This window comes from Mustela nivalis, assembly GCF_964662115.1.
Source record: "Mustela nivalis genome assembly, chromosome: 8".
Lineage (NCBI taxonomy): Eukaryota > Metazoa > Chordata > Mammalia > Carnivora > Mustelidae > Mustela > Mustela nivalis.
The window spans coordinates 106,193,650-106,217,824 of record NC_139027.1 but is presented as its reverse complement, the minus strand read 5'-3'; the positions used below and the strand labels follow the sequence as shown (position 1 = coordinate 106,217,824).

Genomic DNA, 24,175 nt, shown 5'->3' with positions numbered 1-24,175 from the left:
ACTATTCATGAACATCACGCAGCTGACCCTGCACATCTAGAGTTCAGGAGGGAGATCTAGATGCAAATACATATGTAAAAGGAGCCGGGCTTGGAAGACAGTAATAGAATATGAAGAACAAGAGAGCCATGCACTGAACTTTGGGCATAAAATTTAAAAGGAGGGTTTAGAAGGCAAGCCAGAGAGCCTAAGATTCTACATAGGTTAAGGGGGGAAAGAAGATGGTGAATAGTGTCAAATGCTGCATAGAAGTTAAGTAGCAAGAACAGTGAGAGGCTACTGGGTTAGTTATCAGTGGCTATTGGTATTCTTTGAGAGAGCAGTTTCAGTGGATGGGAAGTAGATCTTAGGATCAATCAGGAGCAGATAAGAGGGTTGGCACTGGCAGAGAGAATTCTTGGAGCAGGGATGTGACAAGAGGGACATATGAATCTTTGTATGGAGAAAATGGAGTAGAATTGGGAAGTGTCAGAAGAAGGCAGGTCTACAAAGCAGCCTGGATAGTGGGAAATAAGGCTGTTGGATGGGCTTTAATGGGTTCAGGGTGCTGAGGGAGGGTGTATTCCTCCAGCTTTCCTTAGCTTGAGGGTTGCCCTCCAGCCATTGTGTGCTATTCTACTGAATGGTTCCAAAGAATAATAGTAGCTGTAGAAGTAGTAGAAGAATTGTAGAGTTGTAGAAACCTTTCAGATGAACCCAGGTTATGAAGAAAGAGCCTTACATCATTCAGGACAAATCACAAAAGAGAAATCAGTTTCCTTACTGATCAATAACATAATACAGCAATCAAACTTCTCTCTAGTAGTTAAAAAATCCCACCATAACACACCTGCTCTCTCCTGCTTCTCTTCAAGGAAAGATGCTCCAGATACTTATAATGTATTCCACCCCCCACCCTTTTTTAGAAGTGTAATGTAGAAGAACTGAAAGGAAGCAAAGGTAACTTAGAACTCCTAAATTTCACATGGTATTCAAAACAGCACTGGTAATAGCAAGCCTATTTCTGAAGCAGTAAGATATAGTCTGCTTGTACTGTTTCAGCTCAGTATCCTCTGTGACGTGTCCAAGACTTGGCCTTTATGTGTTTCCTGTCTGGACCTGACAAGGAACTAAATATGATTGCTAGACAATTGATTTCTGAATTCTGATTAGTTCGAGATCAATGAGCAACTTGCCTTTTTTAACTGGGGTAGAGTTGCTGGGTGGGTGTAAGGGGAGAGAGTTGCTATAAACTTTGTTTCATTTTGTTTTATATATATATATATATATTTTTTTCTAATTGTAGAACTTGTAAGGTAATGAAGAATTACTACTAGAAAGAGATAGATAAGATAAGGAAACCTGGGATCCTGGATAATGTAGAGCCAGATTTCTGGCTATCTCTTTTCTCTGCTTCAGTTACATACCCTACCCTACCTTAAATCAGAGGCTGGGTTGGTAGGGTGCAAAGAGAAAAAACAACAACAACACACACTATTGATGTTACTTCAATTTTCTAGCCACGCTTGGGATAAACTATTCATCTTTCCATCAACTTTATTCTGATTCTTTCCATACTTTATTCTGAGGATTTACCAAAAGGCAAAAAAAGAAAAAAAAAAGTCTCAGCAACTTTTTAGAACTTTCCCTAGGTGAGTGCGGAGTCAGTGCAATCACATAGTTAAGGCAGCTTTCTTCTAAATATTTTTATTTAGATGAAGTAAAAATACATTAACATCAAGTGAAAAAATGTATAAAAAATGCATGCTTGCAAGGTATGTTTGAGTGGAAAAATGCAGATCTGTCTGTTTTGCCTAGAGAACTAGGGGTAGAAAGGCAGGAAAAGAAAAAATAGAGTGGGGTTAAAACTTGATTTTGTGTATGAATCTTAGGTCTTTTAGTACTAGCTTGTAAAGTAACTTTTCTCTCCCCTACTAACTACTTCTCTGGGTCTCTGTAGACCTGCAATCAAGTAATGATCTATTGAAAACTCAAGTTTGACCCTGCAAAGTGCCAGAAAGAACTCTGTAATTATCATCACTGTCTCTACTTTCTCTCTTCTTATTCACTCACATCAATATCTATCTGGTTTTGTCCCTGTTTCTCTGATAAAACTGTCCTGGAAAGGGAAAGATTCCCCAGCTGTTAAATCTGGTGGTGACTCCTTGGCCCTTACCTCATTCCTACACTATCTCTGGCATCTGGCACACGCCCAACTTCTCAGCACACTCTCACTGTGGATTCTTTTTTTTTTTTTTTTAAGATCTTATTTATTTATTTATTTGACAGAGAGAGACACACACACATACAGAGAGAGAGAGGGAACACAAGTCGGGGAGTGGGAGAGGGAGAAGCAGGCTTCCTGTCAAGCACGGAGCCCAATGTGGGGCTCAATCCCAGGATCCTGGAATCATGATCTGAGTAGAAGGCAGACACCTAAGGATTGAGCAGGTGCCCCACTTTGGACTCTTATGTCACTATTCTCTCTAGCCTTATTATCCATCTACTCCTCTCAGTCCCCACTGCTATTGCTATAGTTAAGTCCTCATTGTGGCATTTCACTTTGGTTTTGATGAGCATTTTCTTAATGGTCAATGATATTTAATATATTTTCATGTATCGATGGTCATTTTTGTTTCTGGAGAAACACTTACCGAATTCCATAGGTACATATTCAAGCAGAAAACCTATGCCCAAGTGTTTGTTGCCCTTTTAAAAAAACTGGGTTGTTTTTATACTCTGAATATCAAACCTTATTGGATATATGATTTGCAAAAAATTTCTCCTGTTTTGTCCATTGTCTTTTCAGTTTCTTGATGATGTCCTTTGAAGCATATAAGTGCTTAATATTGATGATGTCCAGTTTATCTGTTTCTTCTTTTCTTGTGCTTTTGGAGGCATACTTAAGAAATCATTTTCCTCATCCAAGGTCACAAAGATTTATGCCTGTTTTCTTCTAAAAGATTTAAAGTTTAGCTATTATATTTAGGTCTTTAACCCATTTTATATTAATTTTTGTGTATAGTGTGAGGTTGGTAACCAAATTATTATTATTTTTTGCATATGGCTCTGCAGTCATCCCTGTTATCTGCTGAAGAGATTATTCTTTCCCCTCTCAATTGAGTTACTTTGGCATCTTTCCCCAAAATCAATTGACTATATGAATGTGAGGGTTTATTTCTGAACTCTGTGATATTCCATTGATCTATATGTCTGTCCTCATGCCAGTATCATACTGTTGATTACCATAGCTTTGTAATAAATGTTGAAGTGTGAGTCCTCCAAATTTATTCTTTTTGTTTAAAAATGTTCACGCCTGTATTCATTTTCAGATCATTTTTTTAATTTCTGCAAAGAAGTGGCTGGGATTTTATATTCAATCTTCAGATCAATACTGGAGTGTATTGCTGTCTTAATATTAAGATTTCTAATCCATGAATATGATAAGCCTTTTCACTTACTGGGGTTTTCTTTAATTTCTTTCAAAAATATTTGTAGTTTTTGGAGTATGAGCTTTGTACTTTTGTTAAATTTATTCCTAAGTACTCTATTCCTTTCCATGCTATTCTAAATGGAACTGTTGATTTCATTATTTTTTGTTTGTTCATTGTGACTTTAAAGAAATATAGCTGATTTTTATATATTGACCTTTTATTATTCAGCCTTGCTGAACTCATTTTTTAGTTCTAATAGTTTTTTAGTGGATACCTTATGCTTTTATATGCATAAAACCATGTCTTTAATGAACACAGGTAGTTTTACTTCTTCCTTCCCAATCTTGATTTCTTTTATTTGTTTTTATCTAATTGCCTTGGCTAGGCACCCCCTGTACAATGTTGAAATGAATAAATAGAATTGGTGAGAATGTCTTGTTCCTGATCTTAGGGGGAAAGCATTCAGGTTTTCACCATTAAATACACTAGGTGTGGTTGTTTGTTTGTTTGTTTGTTTTTTTTAAGTATAGTTGACACACAGTGTTACATTAGTTTCAGGTGTATAGCACAGTGATTTGACAGGTTTATATATTATGCTATGTCCACTACAAGTGTTGGTAAAGGTGTGGGTTTTTTGAGGATGCTTTTTATTAGGTTGAGGAACTTTCTATTTCAAATGAGTTGAGTGTTTTATCAGAAAGGGGTGCTGAATTGTGTCAAATGTCTTTTCTGTATCAGTTGAGATGATCCTGTGGTCTTTGTTTTTTATTCTATTGATGTGGTAATTTACATTATTTTTCATATATTATATCAAACTTGCATTCCTGGGTAAATGTAAATAAATATTTCTTAGATTGAATACATGATTGAGTAAATTATCTGAGGACTGGATAAAAATTAATTCAATAAAAGACCAGAGAAATAAGACTGGAAAATAATTTCCATTTTAAAATAGTAACTAGTCAGGAATCATGGAAACTTTAGAAGTACAGTTGTTATTGTGAAAAGATTAAAAAAATATTTTAAGAATATAGAGTAATCTGCTTTACCACTCTTTGAATCCTCTACTTTTCCTTTAAAGTCTGGAACTAGATCTTCATAATATTCTGGATTAAACAAAATTTAATAACCTATCTCAAATATCCCTATTCTATAAAAATTACTATAATGCTTTCCTCATAGATTTGCTCAATCTTTTCTATTTTTATCTCCCTCCCTCCCTATCTCTCTCTCTCTCTCATACACATAGCCTTTTCAAGTATTGTCCTAAATAAGAGTATCACTGATATCTATCCTTCTTGGATATTTTTAAGTACTTACCCCAAAATAGTATCAATTGGGAGTATAGTGATACTTCTCATCTTCTAATCAGCTTCCACCCTTACTGCTGTTAAAGAGAAAAGATTTTCATAGGCAACCATAAGGACAGAAAAACTTACTTTTAATTATGACCCCAAGAATGATCAATATCTCAATTAACAGGGACAAGAGCTTCATCTTCTCCTGAGCAGCTCCTCGTCACTGTAACACAGGCAGAACTAGGTGGCTGGCCCACAAGCTTCCTCTTTTCAGGTCTGTAGGGGGTCAGGATTTGGTTGCTAAGCAACCACTTCCTTACTCTTGGGCCAATGAGCTGCCAGGATGTTCCTTTCAACTGCAAGGAAGGTGGCTGCTGAAGAGAGCAGGTTATAGGGAGGGAATCGTATCTATTCTGCTTCTCCTCTGGTAAGAGATAAGCAGTAGGTTTGAGATAAGAGTTGGTCTCTGAAAGGAAAGGAAGAAACCAGAAGTCCAATTTGTACATGTCCACAATAATGTTCAAAAAATAGATTTGCTAGATGTTCTTATATGTATTTTACCTTCAGCAGTGCAAACTGCACTTAAATTAAAACACAATTAAGTATATAAGCCGCTGACCTTACATCATCCTTTATTTTAAACTCTGAAGGCTATAGTGGACAAGAAACATAAAGACCAAGTCTGCTTTGGTCCCCATGTGGGTGAAAATCTTTATACTTTGTTTGAGTAAGGAACTGTTGAGGTTTTACTGGGAGAAAGGCAAATAAATCCTGGTGATTAATGACATTTTTTTGTTGTTATTGTTCAATGACTTTTTTTTTTCAATGACTTTTTAAAAAAATGCATTTCATTACACTTTCATTAAAAGGTATTTAAAAACACCACCTTTACTATCTTTAATAATGTGGGCATTTCACAAGTGGGTACCCTCAAGGCTAGGATCAGAAATGAAAATTAATATTTAGGTAAAAGCACAGAACTATTAAGACTATCTAAGGAATGGAGTTAGCTGAGAAAACTATGCCAAAAATATGTCAAACATTTACAGTGTATACAGGTAATTCAGAAAGAGATACATTTATTGCCTTGAATTTCCAGGTTTACTCCCTTTGTAAATTAGTTTTCCCATGCTTTACTCTCTGTCTTCCTCTTACAAGTACACCTGTGATTACATTTATGGTCAACCATGATGATATAGGATAATCTTCCTATCTCATGATCCTCAATCATATCTGCAAAGTCCCTTCTGCCAAATGAGGTAATATTCATAGGTTCCAGGGAGTAGATTCTGGAAATCATTGGGACAATTGTTCAGAACTCTCCCTAGAGAGTTTTCCTTTCACCAACAGAGTTCAAAATGGAATTTCCCCAATTTCTGTACTTTTAAAAAGTACCTAAACATAATTTAATTAAACTCTTAAATATCATCTCTTAAGCATTCTCCAAATCATCTTTTTTTCATTCCCCATTTGGATCCAGATTTATTAGCATTTTTAGCAGATGATTTTGCCTCATACTTTTACTGAAACCAAACTCACTGGACCTATCTTCCCTCTACTTTCTTTTTATTTAAAACTTTTTTGAGTCCTCATTCTTTTTCTAATTTGTCACAAAAGATGAAATGCACTTTCTGTATTCTATTTTTTTTAAAGATTTTATGTATTTATTTGACAGAGAGAAATCACAAGTAGATGGAGAGGCAGGCAGAGAGAGAGAGAGGGAAGCAGGCTCCCTGCTGAGCAGAGAGCCTGATGTGGGACTCGATCCCAGGACCCTGAGATCATGCCCTGAGCTGAAGGCAGCGGCTTAACCCACTGAGCCACCCAGGCACCCCTCTGTATTCTATTTTTGATTCTATCTACATTTACTCTATCTTATTCTGATATTTCTAACATTTGTCCTTTTCTCTCTTTTTTGTTTCAATCTTATGAAAATTCTTAATCACTTCTCATTTCATATCTCAGAAATATTTTACCTTGGTTATGGTATCCTTTCAATTGCTATCTCCTCTAATTATTCTTTAGCCTCTAAACATGTCAAAAAAAAAAAAAAGTCCACAATCACTGCTTCTTGTTTCTCTCACTTCTTTTTCAATTGTTTTTATTTTCATTGATTTACATAGACTACAAATCCAATGATCTTTTCTCAGTTTTCATAATATTTGATCTCTGTGAGGTATCTGACATTTCTGATCACAAACATCTTCTTGAGAATATATTATTGGTTTCTCTTAAAACTGAATTTCAGTTATTTTTCTACTTTCTTGAACACAATTTCTCAGTCATTCCATCACTCCCTCACTCATTCATTTATTTGTTGAATAGCTACTGTATGCTAAGGATGAATGGTAACTCTCCTTCAGACATTTGTTAATTTCATTTTCTTCCTCTCTTAGTCTTCACATTAACTTTATGCCCTCTCCATTGTAACCCCTTTTGGTCTCACATGCTCTCCCTCAGTTTTATCAACATCTCTCTATGAATAATGCTCATTTAAAGTTTTTCTCATTCAATAATTTTTATTGAGAACCTATTATGTGTCAGGCATTGTACTATTCTCTGTGGGTAGTGGACATATTTCCTGTCCTTAGAGTCTGTAAGTCCACAGTGCAAGATAAATATTAATGAAAGAATCACTAAAATAGAAGTATAATTACAAAGTGTAAATAATGCTTTATAGGAAAATAAATTAGCACTGAGGGCATATAAAAGAAAACTGTGGGTAGAGGTCAGGTGGGGTCAGAGTTAGGGAGGGCTTGGCCAGGGAACGATTTTTAACCTTAACTCTGAAGAATAAGAAAGGGTCCACTATGCAAATTGTGTGTTAGGCATAGTGGCAAACAAGTGAAAAGACCACATGGTGTGAATAAGATCTGTTCAAGTAACTGAAAAGCTCTATGGTTGGTATGACTGGAACCAGAGATTGAGTGGTAGCGGTGGAGCAGAACTGGTAGGCGATGGGCACTCTCCATTCTTAATGATTTAGTTTTTATGAGTGTAGTAGTCAGCTTGGGCTGCCATAATAAAATGCCGTAGATTGGATGGCTTAAACAAAAGAATTTTTAAAAAGATTTTATTTATTTATTTCACAGAGAAAGACAGAGAGCACAAGCACAGAGTGACAGGCAGAGGGAGAAGGAGAAGGCGGTTTCCCTCTGAGAAAGGAGGCTGTTCAGGGCTCTATCTGAGGACTCTGGGATAATGACCTGCGCTGAAGGCAGACACTTAACTGACAGCCATCCAGACACCACAACTGAAATTTTTCCCCCACAATTCTGAGGACTAGAAGTCCATGATCAGGATGCTGGCAGTGTCTGGTTATGGCAAAGCTCTCTTCCTATCTTACAGATAGCCATTTTCTCACTGTGCCTTCCCATAGCGGGTGTGAGGGGTAGGTGTAGAAGGAAGATGAAGAGATATATATTTATCTACCTCTTCTTATAAGGCTACAGTCCTACTGGATTAGGGTCCCACCCTTGTGACCTCATTCAACCTTAAGTACCTCCTAAAGACCTAATCTCCAGATATAATCCCACAATCAACTAAGGTCTCAATATATGAATTTTGGGGGAATACAATTCAATCCAAAGCAAAGTGCACCAGAAGGTCATTGAACAATTTATGCCAGCGAGGTGACATGATCACATCTGACAAGGTAATTCCAGATGCAGGGCAGAGAATGGACAAAAGAGGGGCAAAAGAAGACATGGGGGCAAATTAGGAAGCTTTTTTAAAGAACCCAGTTAATTTCTTAACTGAGTTTACTGCAGTGCCATTGGAAAGGAGAGCAATAAAAGAGTTATATGAGATAAAATTGAGATGATATAATAATTCATTTGAAATGAAAATGAAGTTATAAGATCTATCAGGGATGGTATTTAGGGTTGCTGATTGCTCAACTGAAAGGGTGATGAAGCCATTCAAAGAGATAGAAGACCATGGAAGAAATCTAAGTGTGAAGGAAAGATCATGAGTTCAGTGTGGTACATGGTACATTTTAAGTACTTTTGAGACATTAAATATTAATATTTAATACTCCTGTATGATACTGGTATTTTGTCAGAATAATTAATGCTGAAACAAATACGCTCTAAATACCAATGCCTTAATATAATAAAGGTTTCTTGTTTATATCATAGCCTGATGTGGTACTCCTTGGATCACTGAGATATTCCTTCAAGCAATGACTCAGGGAGCCAAGCTCCTTCCTTCTTGAGATGCTGCTTCTGAGACCACCATGGAAAGAAAAGAGAGAATATGGATGAGTGTACAGAGGATTTGGTGGGTAGGCCTGGAAGTGGCATACATCACTCTTGCTTTATAACCCACCCAGGATGCAGTCACTTGTCCTAACTTCAAGGGATACTGGGAAATACAGTCTTCCTAGGGGTCAAGAGAGAAAAAATTGTATTAGTGAACATTGCTGCCACATTTACTAGGTGTTAGTCACTTCATGAGTTATTTAACTCATTTCATCCTCACACCAATCAAGGTAGATACTAAATTATCATATCCACGTAATAAAAAAAGCAATGTGTAGAGACTGAGTAACTTGCCAAGGGTCACATAATCAATAACGGTGAACTCAGGATTTGAATCAAGATGGTCTAGTTTCAGGTGCCTTTGAACCAGTACATAACATTGCCTCTTAAAGTTGATATTCAATATATGGTAGCATGTATAGGTCAAAAGTTCAAGAAGAAATTTTTGCTGAAGATAATAACTTTGGGAGTCTGGTGTAACTCAGGGTTTCCCAACTTTGGCAGTATTGAAATTTTGGGTCAGATGATTCTTTGTTGTGGGGTGTCCCATGCACTTTAGGATGGATAGCAGCATCCTTGACTTCTGCCCACTAGATGCCAGTAGCACTCTTTTCCCAGTTGGACAACCAAAAATGTCTCCAGACACTGCCAACGTCCCCTGCGGTGCAGAACTGCCCCTGGCTGAGAATCACAGTTATACCCGAACCATGAGTGCAGATGAAGTTATTCGAAGAAAAAGTATAAAGTGAAAAGAGACAAAGGGCTAAGACTAAGTCTTAATGAACTCCAAAATGTAATGGCTGAAAAGGAAGATAGGCCAGTAAAAGAAACTGAGAAGTAATGGCCATAGAGGAAGAATCTCAAAAGGGTGAGAAAAATTGAAGGAAAAGAATGCTGCAGGGAGGAATATGAGGCTGTGTTAAATGCTGCTGAGAGATCGTGTAAGAGAAAGATTGAAAAATGTCCATTAAATAGCACATGAAGGTCATTGGCCACCTTAATAGGAGCTATTTCAGTTGGTTAATAAGATAGAAACAAGAAGAAAGTGGACTGAAAAGCAGAAAGTGGGAAGTAAGGAAATTGACACAGCAGATACCAACAACCTTTTGAAAATGAAGGAGAAGCAGTAGCTGGAGGGTGTTGTGGAATCATAGGAGGAATTCTTTGTTTTGTTTTGTTTTTAATATGGAAGAGACTTGAGAAAGTTTGAAAGTTGATGTATGGTTCTAGTTCCTTAAGTTGACATGAAACAAAGAATAATCAGTATCATAGTGTTAGGTTCCTAAGAAAACACAGGTGGACTCTGGGTTGGAAATAGCCTCCGTCTTGTAACAAAAGGGATAGTGTCCAGTCTGATGCACTTTCCTGCAGACACTTTACATGTAGCATTTCTAAATAAGAACTCAATATATTTCTCACAAAATCTGCAACTACTCCTGGATTGCCTATTATTATTAATACTGCTATTCTCCTCTTAACTATTCCATGAAACTCTTCTTTCTGTTCCTCATCCTGTTCCCCAAATCTATTTCATTACTAATTTTTATTGATTCTACTTTTGTAATGTGTCTTGAATCAGAGCTTTTTACTTCCATTGTCAAAAAATAAGTGCATATTTTTATTACTAGCCCAAGTGTCACTTCCTTCTTGAAGACTTCGTTATTTTTCCCAGCCAAATTCACAGCATTAAAAGAAAAACAGAAGCATAGACAATGTTAAAATAAAAATTATTACCTTACTATGTCACGAATCATAGTCATGAGTGTCCTGTTACTGAAAACATTTTTCTTTTTCTTTCTTTCTTTCTTTCTTTCTTCTTCTTCTTCTTCTTTTTTTTTTTTTTTTACAAACCTTAATAAGACCTTCTTCTTTTTTCCTTTTTTCCCTCTTATTATTAAAAAATGTGTTGCAAATATTAGCTCTTACACACCTGGCTTAAGTACTACACAGAAAACATGGCAACTCCAAACGTCAGATAAATGTGGTTTCACTACATCCACCAAATCAGCCTTGTAAATGGTCTGATGTTTAGAAATGCAATACATTTGGGGGAGGGAGTTGTCAAACTTCCTTTAAATTTTAGGTCACCCTACTCTTGTGGTGGACTCTATCCGAACTGGATTTTCAGAACACCAACAGAAGATTAGTATTACCCAGAATCAAGCCAGCGCTTTAACCCAGTGCCTTGAGTTGAAGCGATTGGAGGAAAAAAAGATGACTTGGCTCTGGTTGACACCCACTTGAATTTGCTTTGATGTAAGTTTTTGTTTCCAATATAACATTTTGGTTGCCCACTACTAAGTTCCTAAAACCCTGGTTTAGACCAGTCTATCTTTGCTCGTTCTAAACTTCACCACACTCCAGCGAAGACTGTAATTTTTACTACAAGGTTGAGGAGCTGATTGTATGGTGCGGAAGTATTTCCCAGTCCTCTCACTTCTTCGGGTTATATTTACTCACCAAGAGGAAAGCTTCAGATTATCTAGTAAAATCCATCCAGACGGGTCAGTTAGAATAAACGTGGACAATTCGCGTTGACTGAATTCTCCTCCCACTTTCATATCCTCCAGGTCCAGAAGCAGCTTTCTACCGCTGACTCCCCAGATACCTAGCGCACCTGGCCCTATAGGCCACGCCCTCAGGTTCCGGAGCGCTGAGAAGCCGGGGGAAGCTCCCGCAACCTCACGCTCCTCCCAGGCGTCCGCTCCACGCCCCGCCCCCCCAACGCGAGGCCATCTCCAGCCCCCTCGCGCCCTGGCTCCGCCCCCTCCAGCTCCCCAACGTCCTCGGCGTCTGGCCCGAGCCTGCGCCTGCGCGTGCGTCCTGGGGCCGAAGTAGGGGCGCGCGGTGACTGGAACGCGGAGAGCGGCGGACGTTGTAGCCAATGGGAGGCGTCGCTGGCTAGCGGCTGGGAGGCGGGGCCTGCGCGGGTGTTAGGTTAGCGCGAGGCGTGACCTAGTTGACAGGCTCTGAGGTGCTGCTGTGGCGGCGGCCGCGGGGCTGAGGCGGGTGGGAACCGAAGCCGAGTGCGGGCTGAGAGAAGAGGGCGGCGATTGGCGAGTGGCGCGGGACCCGGAGCCTCTTGCACTTTTTTCCTCCCGAGTGCCCCCTCCCACCCCTCCCACTCCACACACACCCTGTTTGCCCGTGAGCCTGGGGAACTTGCAGCTTAAAGCCAGCCACCCCCACGGCAACATGTACCCCAGCAACAAGAAGAAAAAGGTGTGGAGAGAGGAGAAAGGTAACTGGCCCGTCGAGTCCTGGGGGTGCGGGGGGTGGGGGTCGGGTGGGGGCGGGGGTCAGGGCTGTGTGTGCCGCGGCGCCCTCCGCCCGAGCTCCCGCCTCGCGCCCGCCCGGCCGGTGCCGCCTCCCTCGCGAGTCCGTGTGTACACACGCGCACACGCGCGCGCACACCAGCGTGCACGCGCCGCCCCCGGGCACCTGCAGCTCGCGCACGTGTGGGCGCACGCCCCTCTGCTGCCTGCCGCGCCCGGTCACCTTCTCCCCATGCGGGGCTGCCTTAGCCTGGCTAGTGGCTTGGATCCCCGCGCGTCAGTTCTCGGGCGCGGCACAACTTGCCCAGGTCCCCCACCCTCTCCCCGGACCCCATCTGGGACTTTCGGACTCCCGGCCAGGTTGTCCCAGGGACACGTGCCCGCCGGCGGGCACACGGGCTGCAGCTGCGCCTCCGCGCCAAGCTGACCCTCATCGGTTCACTCCTCCCCTCTGTCCCCCACCCCCCAACTGGCAGAGTGTCCGCACCTTCGGGCGTTTACCCCTTCTCTAGGCCCCTTCTGCGCCGCAGTGTGACTTTTGAAACCTGGAACTCTAAGGGAAACTGAATGCGGGCGTCTTGTCCGTAAGGATCAGTGCTTTCAGCGAAGTCTGAAGGGGCTTTTCTCTGCAGTTGTTTCTGTGTATTTCATGCCCTTTTATAACCAGAAGTTGCTCAGTGTAAGATCGTGAAGCCGGTATCACTCTCTCTGAATGCATCTACCCCTGAAATTTGTACATATAAAAGGTTATCCAGATCAGCTAGATTGACGGTGGCACTGATTCCTGTAAGAAGACACAGAAGTGTACCATCCAATCCTGTTTTCTCCCCCCCAACCTTTTTCTCTGGCATTATAGTTAGATAATATTCCGACATAAAACTTTAGTCTCTGGCGTTTTTTCTTTCATGCTTTTCACACTTTTCTATTCTTTTCTATTTTTTTTTTACAGAAGTGTAGCAGATACTTGCATTGCTACTGCTAAGATAGACTAAACCTGTGTATCCAGAGTGAAGTCGGGTGAGGGTAGTGCAGATCTCTCCGAAGTATCCTATTTCCTTCATATTAGAAGGATAATGGGGTGACTAGGTTGAGAGTTGATTTCCTTGATAATAGCTCTTTAAAACCTGTAGATTCTTTTCGCAAGTCCTGGCCTTTATAAACACTAAGGCCAAACAGTGGACATAAGAAAGAGAATGTATGGGAAAAATAATCCTTTATATAGGGCCCACTTCGATGCAGAAGGAGAGGGATGGGGAGGGGATTTTATTTTTTCAAATTAACTCCTGGGAAGATCTAAAACGGCTTTTAAAATATTGAAAGATTAGGTTGTATGTCATTTAATTATGTCTTAATGATTATGGGCTTATATCGAACTAAAAATTCTGTTGAGAATAATAGCCTGCTATATATAAAGTAGTGTCAAATAATCTTTGTTTTTGCAATGTCAGTTACTTTAGTTTCAGCACATTTCCAATTTTTTTTTTTCCAACAATTTTTCTTGTAAGCATTGAAAGATCCTCTATGCCCATTTTTGTTGATGGTCTTGAAATGTTAGTTTTGTATTGATAATAAGACAAAAATAATGGAAATCAAGATTGTTTTCAATATCTGATTCACTGATGAAATTATGGTAATTGCTTAAGAAGTATTTTTCTGTTATAATGTTCCTAAAGTGACAATGTTATAATGGTCCTTCATTTAACATCTACACATTTGGACTGTGGCAAGCAGGCATTTTAGAATCTTAAATGTCTTGCGTTTTTGATATTTTGCTTCTAACAATAGGGGAAAACATAACCAAATTAATTTTTTTCAAGTAAAGAAGCAAGTGCACAATTAAAGAGGGTATTTAACAAATTAAATATGTCTTGTCTAAAACTAACCTATTTTTGCATGGAGTTTAATGGTGAAGGAAAAAAACTGTGATTTGAAGACTTTAGTGTATGTCTCAGTGTATCAGGATGTCTATTTTGAATATTTAATATTAAAAAGTATGTATTGTACCATCAAGAGAGAACTAAGGATTTCTAATACAGTGGTTAGTATTAAAGAAGCTGATGGGATGCGTGACCTTTTTTCTTTCATTGCACTGGTGAGGATTTTATTGTATTTTTGCAGCTGTTATTTAAGTCTGAAGGAAGGCTTATCCTCCTCATTAAAATGTCTGGCATTCTGTAAACACACTTTATCTCAGTATGCCATCTAATAGTAGGTCTGTCTACTTATATGCTTGGTTCATAGAGCAGATTGACTGTAAAGGGGAAGCATTCTTTCAGGAAAAGTTTTGTGTAATGTTGAAGTAACTGTATACATGTTTGTGGTCCTTAGTATGTTTCATTGTTTAAACAAGTAACAAAGGACTTAAGTCCACATATGTTAAATGAACATTATTAATGTATCATTTTGAGCCCTAATTTAAAACCACTTAATGTGTGTTATAATTTCAAGTACTGGAACATAAATCACCTCTCTGTTTTACCTTATTTTCTTATTATTGATCTTGTATCTTTTCTAAGTGTCCATACTTAATGTTTCTATAAATGGAATGACAAAGGCCAGGTTGCATTTCTATGTTACCTTATGACATTTACTAAAACTACAAGTTGGTTCATAATATCTTTCAACCTAATTACTGATCTTGCAATATGTCTATATTAATGATCTGAACTTTTGTAGTAGTGCTTTGGAAAGTGCTAGTCATCCCTTTTCCTCCTTTGTGTGAGTATTCCAAATTTACCATTTCCTTCAAGCTTCCTATTCTATCAGGACCCTCTCCTCCTATATTAAATACGTGACATTTCCTTTTAACTCATTTAGAAAATGTATGTCATTTAACATGAACTCATTTAGAAAATGTATGTCATTTAACATAAATGTATGTCATTTAGCATTTTCCTCTATCCATTTCTTTATATGTCCTTTGTCCTTTCAGCCTTGTTTTTACCTTAATGGAAGCACTTTTCTTTTTTCCTTCCTTCCTTCTTTTTTTTTTTTTTGCTATCATTTATTCCCTTTTGGATATATTTAGTTTGTCAATGTCTTTAGGTTCCCCTCCTCAGCCTATAATGATACTTGAGTCTCTACCATAAAATACCTTTCTTTCCAAAGGGCTTCATCATGGAGTTGCTGTTCTCGCTTCTTTTCCTCAGTTTCCTTGTAGTCGTCCTGGATCTCAACTGTCCTCTAGTGAAACTAATGTTTCTAAATCCACTCAGTAGTAACAGTGATGGTACCAATATAAAAAGAGTTACTATTTGAGTCCAGTTTGTGTGCACAGCACTATTCTAAGTACAACAGTCTCCCCTCATTTATGGGGATATGTTCTAAGGCCCCCAGTGGATGCTTAAGACTGTGTATAGTACTGAACACTATATATGCTGTTTTTCTCCTTCTGTGTGTGTATGTGTGTATACACATATACCTATGATAAAGTTCAATTTATAAATTAGGCACAGTAACGTATTAGCAGTAACTAATGAAACAGAATAATAATGACTATATACTGTAATAAAAGTTATGTGAATGTGACATCAGAATATTTTATTGTATTGTACTCATCCTTTTTGTGATGATGTGAGATGATAAAACACCTGTGTGATGAGATGAAGTGAGGTGAATGACATGACATCGTGTTAGGTTACTAGTGACTCTATGACAATATGCCAAAGAGAGGATTATCTTCCTCCCGACTGCAGTTGACTATGGGTAACTACAACTATGGAAAGCAGAACTGCAGATAAGGGGGACTACTGTATCTTACATTGGTTATCTCATTTAATTTTCACAACAGCTCTGTGAGGTAGTATACTGTAGGGTCAAGAGCGTTGAAGATTTGTCTGATTTGAATCTTACCTGTATCGTTTACTAGCTGTAGAACATTATGTATGTTACACACCTCTCTGGCTTAATTGCTTCATCTATAAATTGTGTATAATACCTACCTCAGAAAAACTGAGACATTAAGAGATTAGGTAACCCAAGATCACATAGATTTGTATGGTTGGGGATTAGAATCCAGACAGCTCTGTTAACCACTTTGCTTTCTTTTTAGTGCTGTTGGTGATCAAGTTGATAAAACCAGTGGCTTATTACTTTTTATTCTTCCTGATCTTCCTATAGCAGTTGACAATATTTCCCTTCTTCTACTTATTTTATTTTATATTTTAAGTTCAATTAACATATAGTGTATTATTTCAGTTTCAGTGATTCATCAGTCTTATATAAGACCCAGTGCTCCTTGTATCACTTGGCTTACTTAACGTCCATTGCCCAGTTATCCCATCCCTCCAATCCCCATCTTACTAAAACTCTTCTGTCTGCTGGTTTCTACATCATTGGCACTTTGATTCACCTTATACCTCCAGTGACATCTAAGTTTTATTTCATTTTCCCCCTCTTTGTGTCTACCCCTTAATTTTTTTTTGAGGTTTGATCACATCCTTACCTTTTCCTGTGAACTTCCTTTAGGATCAGAAGTTTCAGTTGTAATTTCCAAAATCTCTAGGCTAGCTAGATCTCTTTCCTGATTTCCAGATTCTTGGATTTCAACTTAAATGCCCTTTAAGCATCTTACATTCAGTACAGTGTTAACCCTTGAGTGCTGTAGTATTGTGATTTGATTATATTACGTTTGGTTAAAATACTTTATTATTATTATTACTTCCTAATGTGGCTGAAGAAAAGCCAGTTCTAGGAGCAGGGAAAAATGTAGGCTTCCCATTTCCTGTTCTATTCTACTTAAATTAATACATTCTGCAGTTTATTTCTGAAAAGAATCTTTTTTTTTTTAAAGATTTTATTTATTTATTTGACAGAGAGAGACACAGAGAGGAGAGGGAGGGAGCACAGCAGGGGCAAAGGGAGAGAGAGAAGATGTAGATCTTGATCCCAGGACCCTGGGATCATGACCTGAACGGAAGGCAGACGCTTAATGACTGAGCCACCCAGGCACCCCTGGAAAGAATCTTTTAAAGTGATTATTTTATGAGGGTTAGATACCTACAGCTAGGTACTCTCCTTAAATCCATTCATTTTTGTAGTGTGCTTAAAGACAGTCGGAGAGAGAATAACTGTCATTCTCTTTACATTGTGGAGACCTTTGGTAAAGTATATGATACATGACAGCTGACATAACAGAAACATATCACCTCTTCTCAGGAGCTTATCCTGTGAAGGTAATACATTGTAGTGACTAATAATATAAGGTATAGTTTTTGACTTCTGGAGATATCTGACTGGATTTTAATGGAAAGCTTTCTTGCTTTGGACAGCTATTGAACTTTGATGTGTTTCATTTCCTTATCTACAAAATAAGAATAATAATACAGTTAATTTTGCTGAGTTGTTGGAAAGATGATTTCCATGAAATTTTATGTGTGAAGTACCTAGCACTTATAAAGAACTTATTGTTTTTAATTCTAAGATGCATTTTTAATAATATTTTTATATTGTCATTCTAAGATGCATTTTTAAAGATATTTTAATCTTATCAAGATGTATATTAAAAGTAGTATTTAGTTACCTCCACAAATATATTATTAAATTGAAAGTGCCCTTTTATTGTTGATGGCATTTCAAATGAAGGGAATGCTGTGGTGGCTGCCTTTCTTGTGCTCTTAGCATTTATACATACCTGTTTTAGGATTTTGTATTTTATTTATGTAGCTATTATTTTGTATAGTATCCATTCCTCTTTTGTCTTGTGAACTCCTCAAGGTTAAGGATCACCTTTGCACCTGCAGTGTATAAACATATTACTTGGCACATAGTAGACTGATAATATATATTGATTTAAAGAGCTCATTTATTTCTTGGGCTATCATAAGAGTCTTCCTCATCAGGCTCTGCCCCATCCCCCATTGTAAAATGGTATTAACTTGACCCTTTCTAACATTCAAAGATGGAGTCATTAGATTTTCATTTTGATGTTTTTCAACATCCAACCAGTTCTTTGGTTTGTTTACATGATTAATAGCTAAATTATAAAATAATTTCTGAGCTTAAAAGTTAAATACAAATGGAGATTCTGCTTTTATTTTGCAAGAACGTTTACTGAAGATGACCTTAGAGGAGAGACGCAAAGAATACATAAGGGACTATGTTCCCCTGAACACCATCCTATCGTGGAAGGAGGAGATGAAGGGCAAGAGCCAAAATGATGGTAAGTTTCTCAGAACAATTTTTCAGGTAGATACTGTTCCCATTTATTTATGACTTCTGCAGGACAGCTATTGATAGAAATGAATAACTGGCATTTAGTAAAGAGATGACATTTTTGCTATTTGAAGTAATTGCTTGGTTGTCATTTAATTGTTTTTAAGTCTGTTGTGTGTTATTTAAACTTAGGAAATTATATTAACATAATTCATGTTACGATATAGTGGTCCACATTTATATTATGACACTTTAAAAAAAACTATTCTGTAGTTGTTCTTGGAGCAAATAATGTTAAGGATTTGGTGCTTTGATGATGTGGCCCTTTGAGTTTGTTTTGATTAGGTTCATTTATTTCTTCAAGTTTCTTCAAGTTATTTTAAGGATTGGATACAGTTGGAAGTATCCTAGGAAGAATAGAGAAAAACTAACATTTCCCATAGTTTTAGAGAAGAATATATATTTTGTATGGTGTTGTAATTTATTTGCATGTGAAGTATTTGACAAAATTTACTCCAAAGTCTTTATGATTTAATGAGTCTAGATTGAGTGAAGATATGTGTTAGCATATAAATGAAATTTTAAGTATTGAAAAGGTACAGGGAAAAATTCTAAAAAAATGATATATTCTTACTATTTTTAATTTATTTTTATTACTTATTTAATTTATTTTTATGCTTACCTCTGAATTAGCACTCATTGGTGTTAATGGTCTGCATATGAAGCTTAGAAGAAATAGGGTGCTTTTTAGGATACTTAACAAGTGAGAAAGAGAGGTAACTTTATGAAGGGGACTTGGAATGTACTATTTTCACAGGTTCTGGTCTTAGATTGATGGAACTATACAAGATACTATGGGTTCAGAACAAAATTAATATGGAATTTCTGTGGAAAAATCTGTGAGAAACAGCAGTCCAGTTAGGCTTTGGTGTCTGTGAAGAGAACACACATTTATTTACCTGAGTGTTTGCATTTTAGACAGAATTTTTTATTTTTTTGGTGTTCTGCTTGAAAACATGTTCTAAGGGGGTCATTGGACAATCTCATTGGGACATGCACATATAACATCTTTGCCCAGGGTTTTTAATAAATGCAAGCTGTTTTCTAACAGTCTAATGAAAACCTCATTCATTGAAAGAGAAGGTAATGCTATGTAATGAAAAATGAATGAAAATGAATATGAAAAGAATGTAGAACTAGAGAGAAAAAGGATGGAATTTGGGCCTTGATTATCTAAGACCGTGTGCCTTTTTCATGTTTGGGTCTCAGTTATTTCTTCTTTTTTAATAAGACACTGGTATCAAATACTCCAGCACCATTTTTTATGGCTAGTAAATCTCTCTTTTTCTAGTACTTCATTCTTCTGATTTTCTTCTTAGTTGCTGTTAGAACTGGTCACTTTTCTAAGGATGCCATACTTGATGTTCTTTTAAAGCAATTTTTGCCTCTCAGAAAGAGGTAGATTCCTGTTGCTGTCAAAACAATTGACAAATACCCAGGTTGTAGTGCCCTATGTTGGTCTGCTCACCTCTGCATAAAGTTGTCCTTTATGTTGGCTGCTTCTGTTTGAATATACACATAGCAGTGTAGGGTTTAACTGGGTTGTCCAAGAACTCACAGTTGGGTGTTTTCAGAGATATCACACACCGAGATACATTCCCTAAATCAGAAAAATACATTGAATAACACCTGCCATTGTTATTCCCTAACAGGATGCTGTGTATTTACTCCTGTCTCCCAGTATGAATTTTATAATTGGTTACAACTGCTCTATGTATTTCACTTTTATTCCTTCATGCTTTTTTGAACTGAAAACTTTTCATGGGAAGTGAGGTGATATGATCAAAATTGTTTTTCTTTTGAACACTGTTTTATTCTGTCTAATGTTACGTGCTCCCCTGTTGTGACATAGAAATTAGTGGCTAGCTTCTTTTTTCATGAAAGAGATGCATCATCTGACAAGTAATATCTATTTATTACTTTATATAATATATATCTTTCAAAAATGCTTTCTTTCAGTGTTACCTATCCAGTGTGCAGTTAAGGGAGTTTTAGTATTTTAACAGTTTGAAAGATTCTTTGAGAATATAAATTTAAAAAATAATAAAGGACAACTGTAGTTTGTATTTTATTTTGACATGTTTAAGCTGCTGCTCATAAGTGTATAGTATCTAAGTAGGTTTGGATTTTTATAATATCTATTTTTTAGGTGTTAGATTTCAAGGTAAGTTTTAAAAGAAGTCTATAATTCTTTGTCCTATGGTTTCTGATTTGTAGGACATGAGCAGTATCTATGGGGCTTGCACAATATACCAATTTCAAGTGTTGTCATTTATTACTTACACTTTTATCGAGGGACATTTTGGCCTTGATATCCTGGATTACATGGAAAGTTCTCAAGCAATTGTTTTTAATTTTTTTCTTACTTTGCTCAGTTTTGCTTTACTTTAATTAAATGCTTTTTGTTATTATATTGTAGTAGAAAGTTAAACAAGCTAGGGAGTAGTGGAATGTGTTTGTCATAATTTTGATTTTAAGGCCTTCTAAAATAGGAAGCCCAGAATTACCAGATGCAAAATCATTTTTTCTGCAGAAAGGAGGAAGTAGGGAGATTACCAAAACAAACAAAAAACAAAAAACTGCCCCCACAACCTGCTTTCTTATTGTTCATGTTCATATTTGTTAACTGCTCTTGGCACATCTCTGAAATTATGTGCTTCCACTTACTTAATAATTATTTCATTTGTCAGTTGCTTTATTGAAGGGAATTTTAAAATGCTTGTCTCTTATGCTATGTCTCAACACCTGCAATAGTGCCTCATGGGTAGGTGAGCACAATTAGTATGTTAAATAATAACACCTCAGAGGTTAACCATCTATGAAGGAGAATTCTCTATTTTTTTCCCAAACTTTAAAATGAGTATTTAAAAACGTATATAAAAATAGAGTAACATAATGAATCTTTATACGCCAATCACCCTGTCTCAACAGTAAAGACATGGCCAGTTTTATTTCATTTATACCAGTGCTTCCCAATAATTTTCCCAGATTGTTTTGAAGCAATTCCTGTCTGTATAATAATTTTATCTGTAAATATATGTGTGCACATATCTCTAAAATTTAGGGACACATTTTTTGTTTTGTTTTGTTTTGTTTTTTGCTATAACCACAATGCTCTGATCATGTGAAATTAATAAATTTTAATGTGATTAAATATCCAATTAGTATTAAAAATTTTTACAATCATCTCATGAAGGATTTTCCTTTTTTAATACAGGTTTGCTTGAGTTAAGATCTAAACAGGGTCCACATTTGCGTTTAGTATATTTCTGAGTCTCTTTTAATGTATAGTTCCTTTTCCCTCTATCCTCTCTCCTACCCCCTGTATTTTATTTGATAAATAATGTAGGTTATTTGTCTTACAGAATATTTTGCATTTTGGATTTTGCTGACTGCATCTTTGTAGTGTCACTTAACATGTTCTTCTGTTCACTGTGTTACTTATGAGCTGGAAGTTAAATCCAGAGGTTTGATCAGACTTGGGTTTAATTTTTTTTAAAGAACACTTCAGAGATTATTATACCTCCTTTTAAAAAAAATATTTTATTTATTTGACAGAGAAAGAGGGCACAAGCAGGGGGAGCAGCAGGCAGAGGGCGAGGGAGAAGCAGCAGGCAGAGAGAGAGGCACCAAGCAGGGAGCCCAATGTGGGGCTTGATCCCAGGACCTGAGATCATGACCTTTGCTGAAAGCAGATGCTTAACCCTCTGAGGCACGCAGGCACCCCTGGTACACCTTCTTTTGCATAATTTTACAAGGTGCATAATGTTTGGTTACCTCTCTGTTGATAAGACTGATCACTGGGTTCAAGTATTGCCAGCCTAATCTATCCATTGTAAAATTCCATATCAAATTTTCACCTAATGATTTTCACAGCCATTGATGATCATTGCTTTGATTCATTACTTATTTATTTATTTATTTATTTACTATTTTTTTTTTTAAAGATTTTATTATCTATCTGACAGAGAGAGATCACAAGTAGGCAGAGAGGCAGACAGAGAGAGAGGGGGAAGCAGGCTCCTTGCTGGTTCCCACGACCCTGGGATCATGACCCGAGCCGAAGGCAGAGGCTTTAACCCACTGAGCCACCCATGCGCCCCTCGATCCATTATTTTATTAGAGGTTGCAAAAGAGTCTTATTCTGATTTGATCATTCCTTCTTCATTTATTATTTGGACTGCTGTAAAGAACTTTCTCCTATCAATTTTTTTTTTTGTTTCCATGGAATATATTTTATATATTTGCCTACCACCAATCTATTCTATAACTCATCTCAAGGTACCCATCTGAACTGACCAAAAAGTATTTAAGTAAAATCTGTTTACTAATTCACCTAATGGGTTAAAAAGAAAGCTAAGAGAATCTGTGAACTACAGACTTACGAAACACACAGAAGGGACTTTTCATCTTGCGGTCTCAACACCAAGTCATTATATATACCAAAAAAAAAGAAAGGGTTTTAGTTCTGTATTATTTTTTAAAAAGCTTAAATACAAGGACAATTCATATAGCACATAGTGGTATACACACCAATGCACAATAAAATATACTTTTGTTAAAACAATCTTGGGAAGGAGCTAAAAGGACCAAAAGTGAAAAAAAGTGGAAGAAAGACAAAACCATGTAGTGAATCATGAATCCCTGAGTAACTTCATATTTTTTCTTCTCCATTTTAGAAATTAACCTTAGTTGACAAATGTCTGACTAAAACAGTGCTTACACCATCACACAGCACCATTACAACATCACACAGAGTATCATCATAAAATTTTTAATGTTTTCATACATTATTACAATGAAGGCCGTTGTTCTCAAAATTCTTAGATGTTGTTTAGCCTAATTCTCTTATAGGGGACCAAACTACTTGTCCGTAGCCAAGTTCTTTCTGAAGTAAACCAACTAACTCAGTAAAGCGCTTAAATGAGGAAATAATAATATAATTACTTATGTTACTATATATTACATGAAGAGGGGTGAGGGACCATAAGGGTAGAAGGAATTAAAAAAAAACAAAATGAGTGAGTATGATGAGGTGGGCACTGCCCCAGATATTTGAATGATGTTAACAACTTTATTTGATTAAATATTTGATGTTATTAGTTGGAAGAGCACAATTTAAAATGACTAAAGAATTAGGAAAATGGCATTTAAAACAGGATAGAGTTTAGGAGGGATATAAATATTGGAAAGGAATATTTCCTGTTTAATTTTTTGATATTGATTCCTTTTTATATTTAGTTTCAACACTATGCTTTAAAAGTAGAATGATCTGTAGAAGCAGAAGGCGGCTCAGAGCAAAACTTCTTAGCTTCTTAGATAGAAATCTTTTCAATTTTTTACAATTTTCTTTGAGAGAGTGTGTGTGCATGGGCAGGGGGAAGGGCAGAAGGGGAGAGAGAGAAAATCCCAAGCAGGCTCAAGGCTCAGCAAGGAGCCAGACACGTGACTTGATCTCAGGATCCTGAGATCATGACCTGTGTGGCAATCAAGAGTTAGATGTTTGACTGAGCCACCCAGGCACCCTTAGATAGAGCTCTTTTATTTTGAGTGGGTGGTGATTTCCCCCCCTTTAATATGATCTTCAAATAAATTTAGTTTAAAAAACCAGAAATCGGACGCCTGGGTGGCTCAGTTGTTAAGTGTCTGCCTTCAGCTCAGGTCATAATCCCAGGGTCCTGGGTTCAAGCCTTGAGTCGGACTCCCTGCTAGGC

General features: G+C 37.2%; 2 protein-coding genes across 18 annotated transcripts in view; one reads left to right on the top strand and one right to left on the bottom strand.

The window, feature by feature from the left end:
- SEL1L2 (SEL1L2 adaptor subunit of SYVN1 ubiquitin ligase) overlaps window positions 1-4,982 on the bottom strand; it is a 115,337-nt gene extending 110,355 nt beyond the window's left edge. For all 4 annotated transcript variants that reach the window (XM_082743690.1, XM_082743691.1, XM_082743693.1 and 1 more), the window contains exon 1: window positions 4,853-4,982. In XM_082743690.1, coding sequence (XP_082599816.1) covers window positions 4,853-4,910 — 58 coding nt within the window. In that variant the 5' untranslated portion in view covers window positions 4,911-4,982. The remainder of the gene's footprint in view (window positions 1-4,852) is intronic.
- Window positions 4,983-11,791: 6,809 nt separating this feature from the next.
- The window catches only part of MACROD2 (mono-ADP ribosylhydrolase 2), a 1,944,634-nt gene continuing 1,932,250 nt past the window's right edge, over window positions 11,792-24,175 (top strand). For 4 of the 14 annotated variants that reach the window (XM_082743705.1, XM_082743706.1, XM_082743704.1 and 1 more), the window contains exons 1-2: window positions 11,796-12,214; window positions 18,292-18,408. In XM_082743705.1, the coding sequence (XP_082599831.1) occupies window positions 12,169-12,214; window positions 18,292-18,408 (163 nt within the window). In that variant the 5' untranslated portion in view covers window positions 11,796-12,168. Of the gene's footprint in view, window positions 12,215-18,291; window positions 18,409-24,175 lie in introns of all 14 variants that reach the window. The other 10 variants (XM_082743694.1, XM_082743701.1, XM_082743703.1 and 7 more) reach the window with 5 other exon arrangements.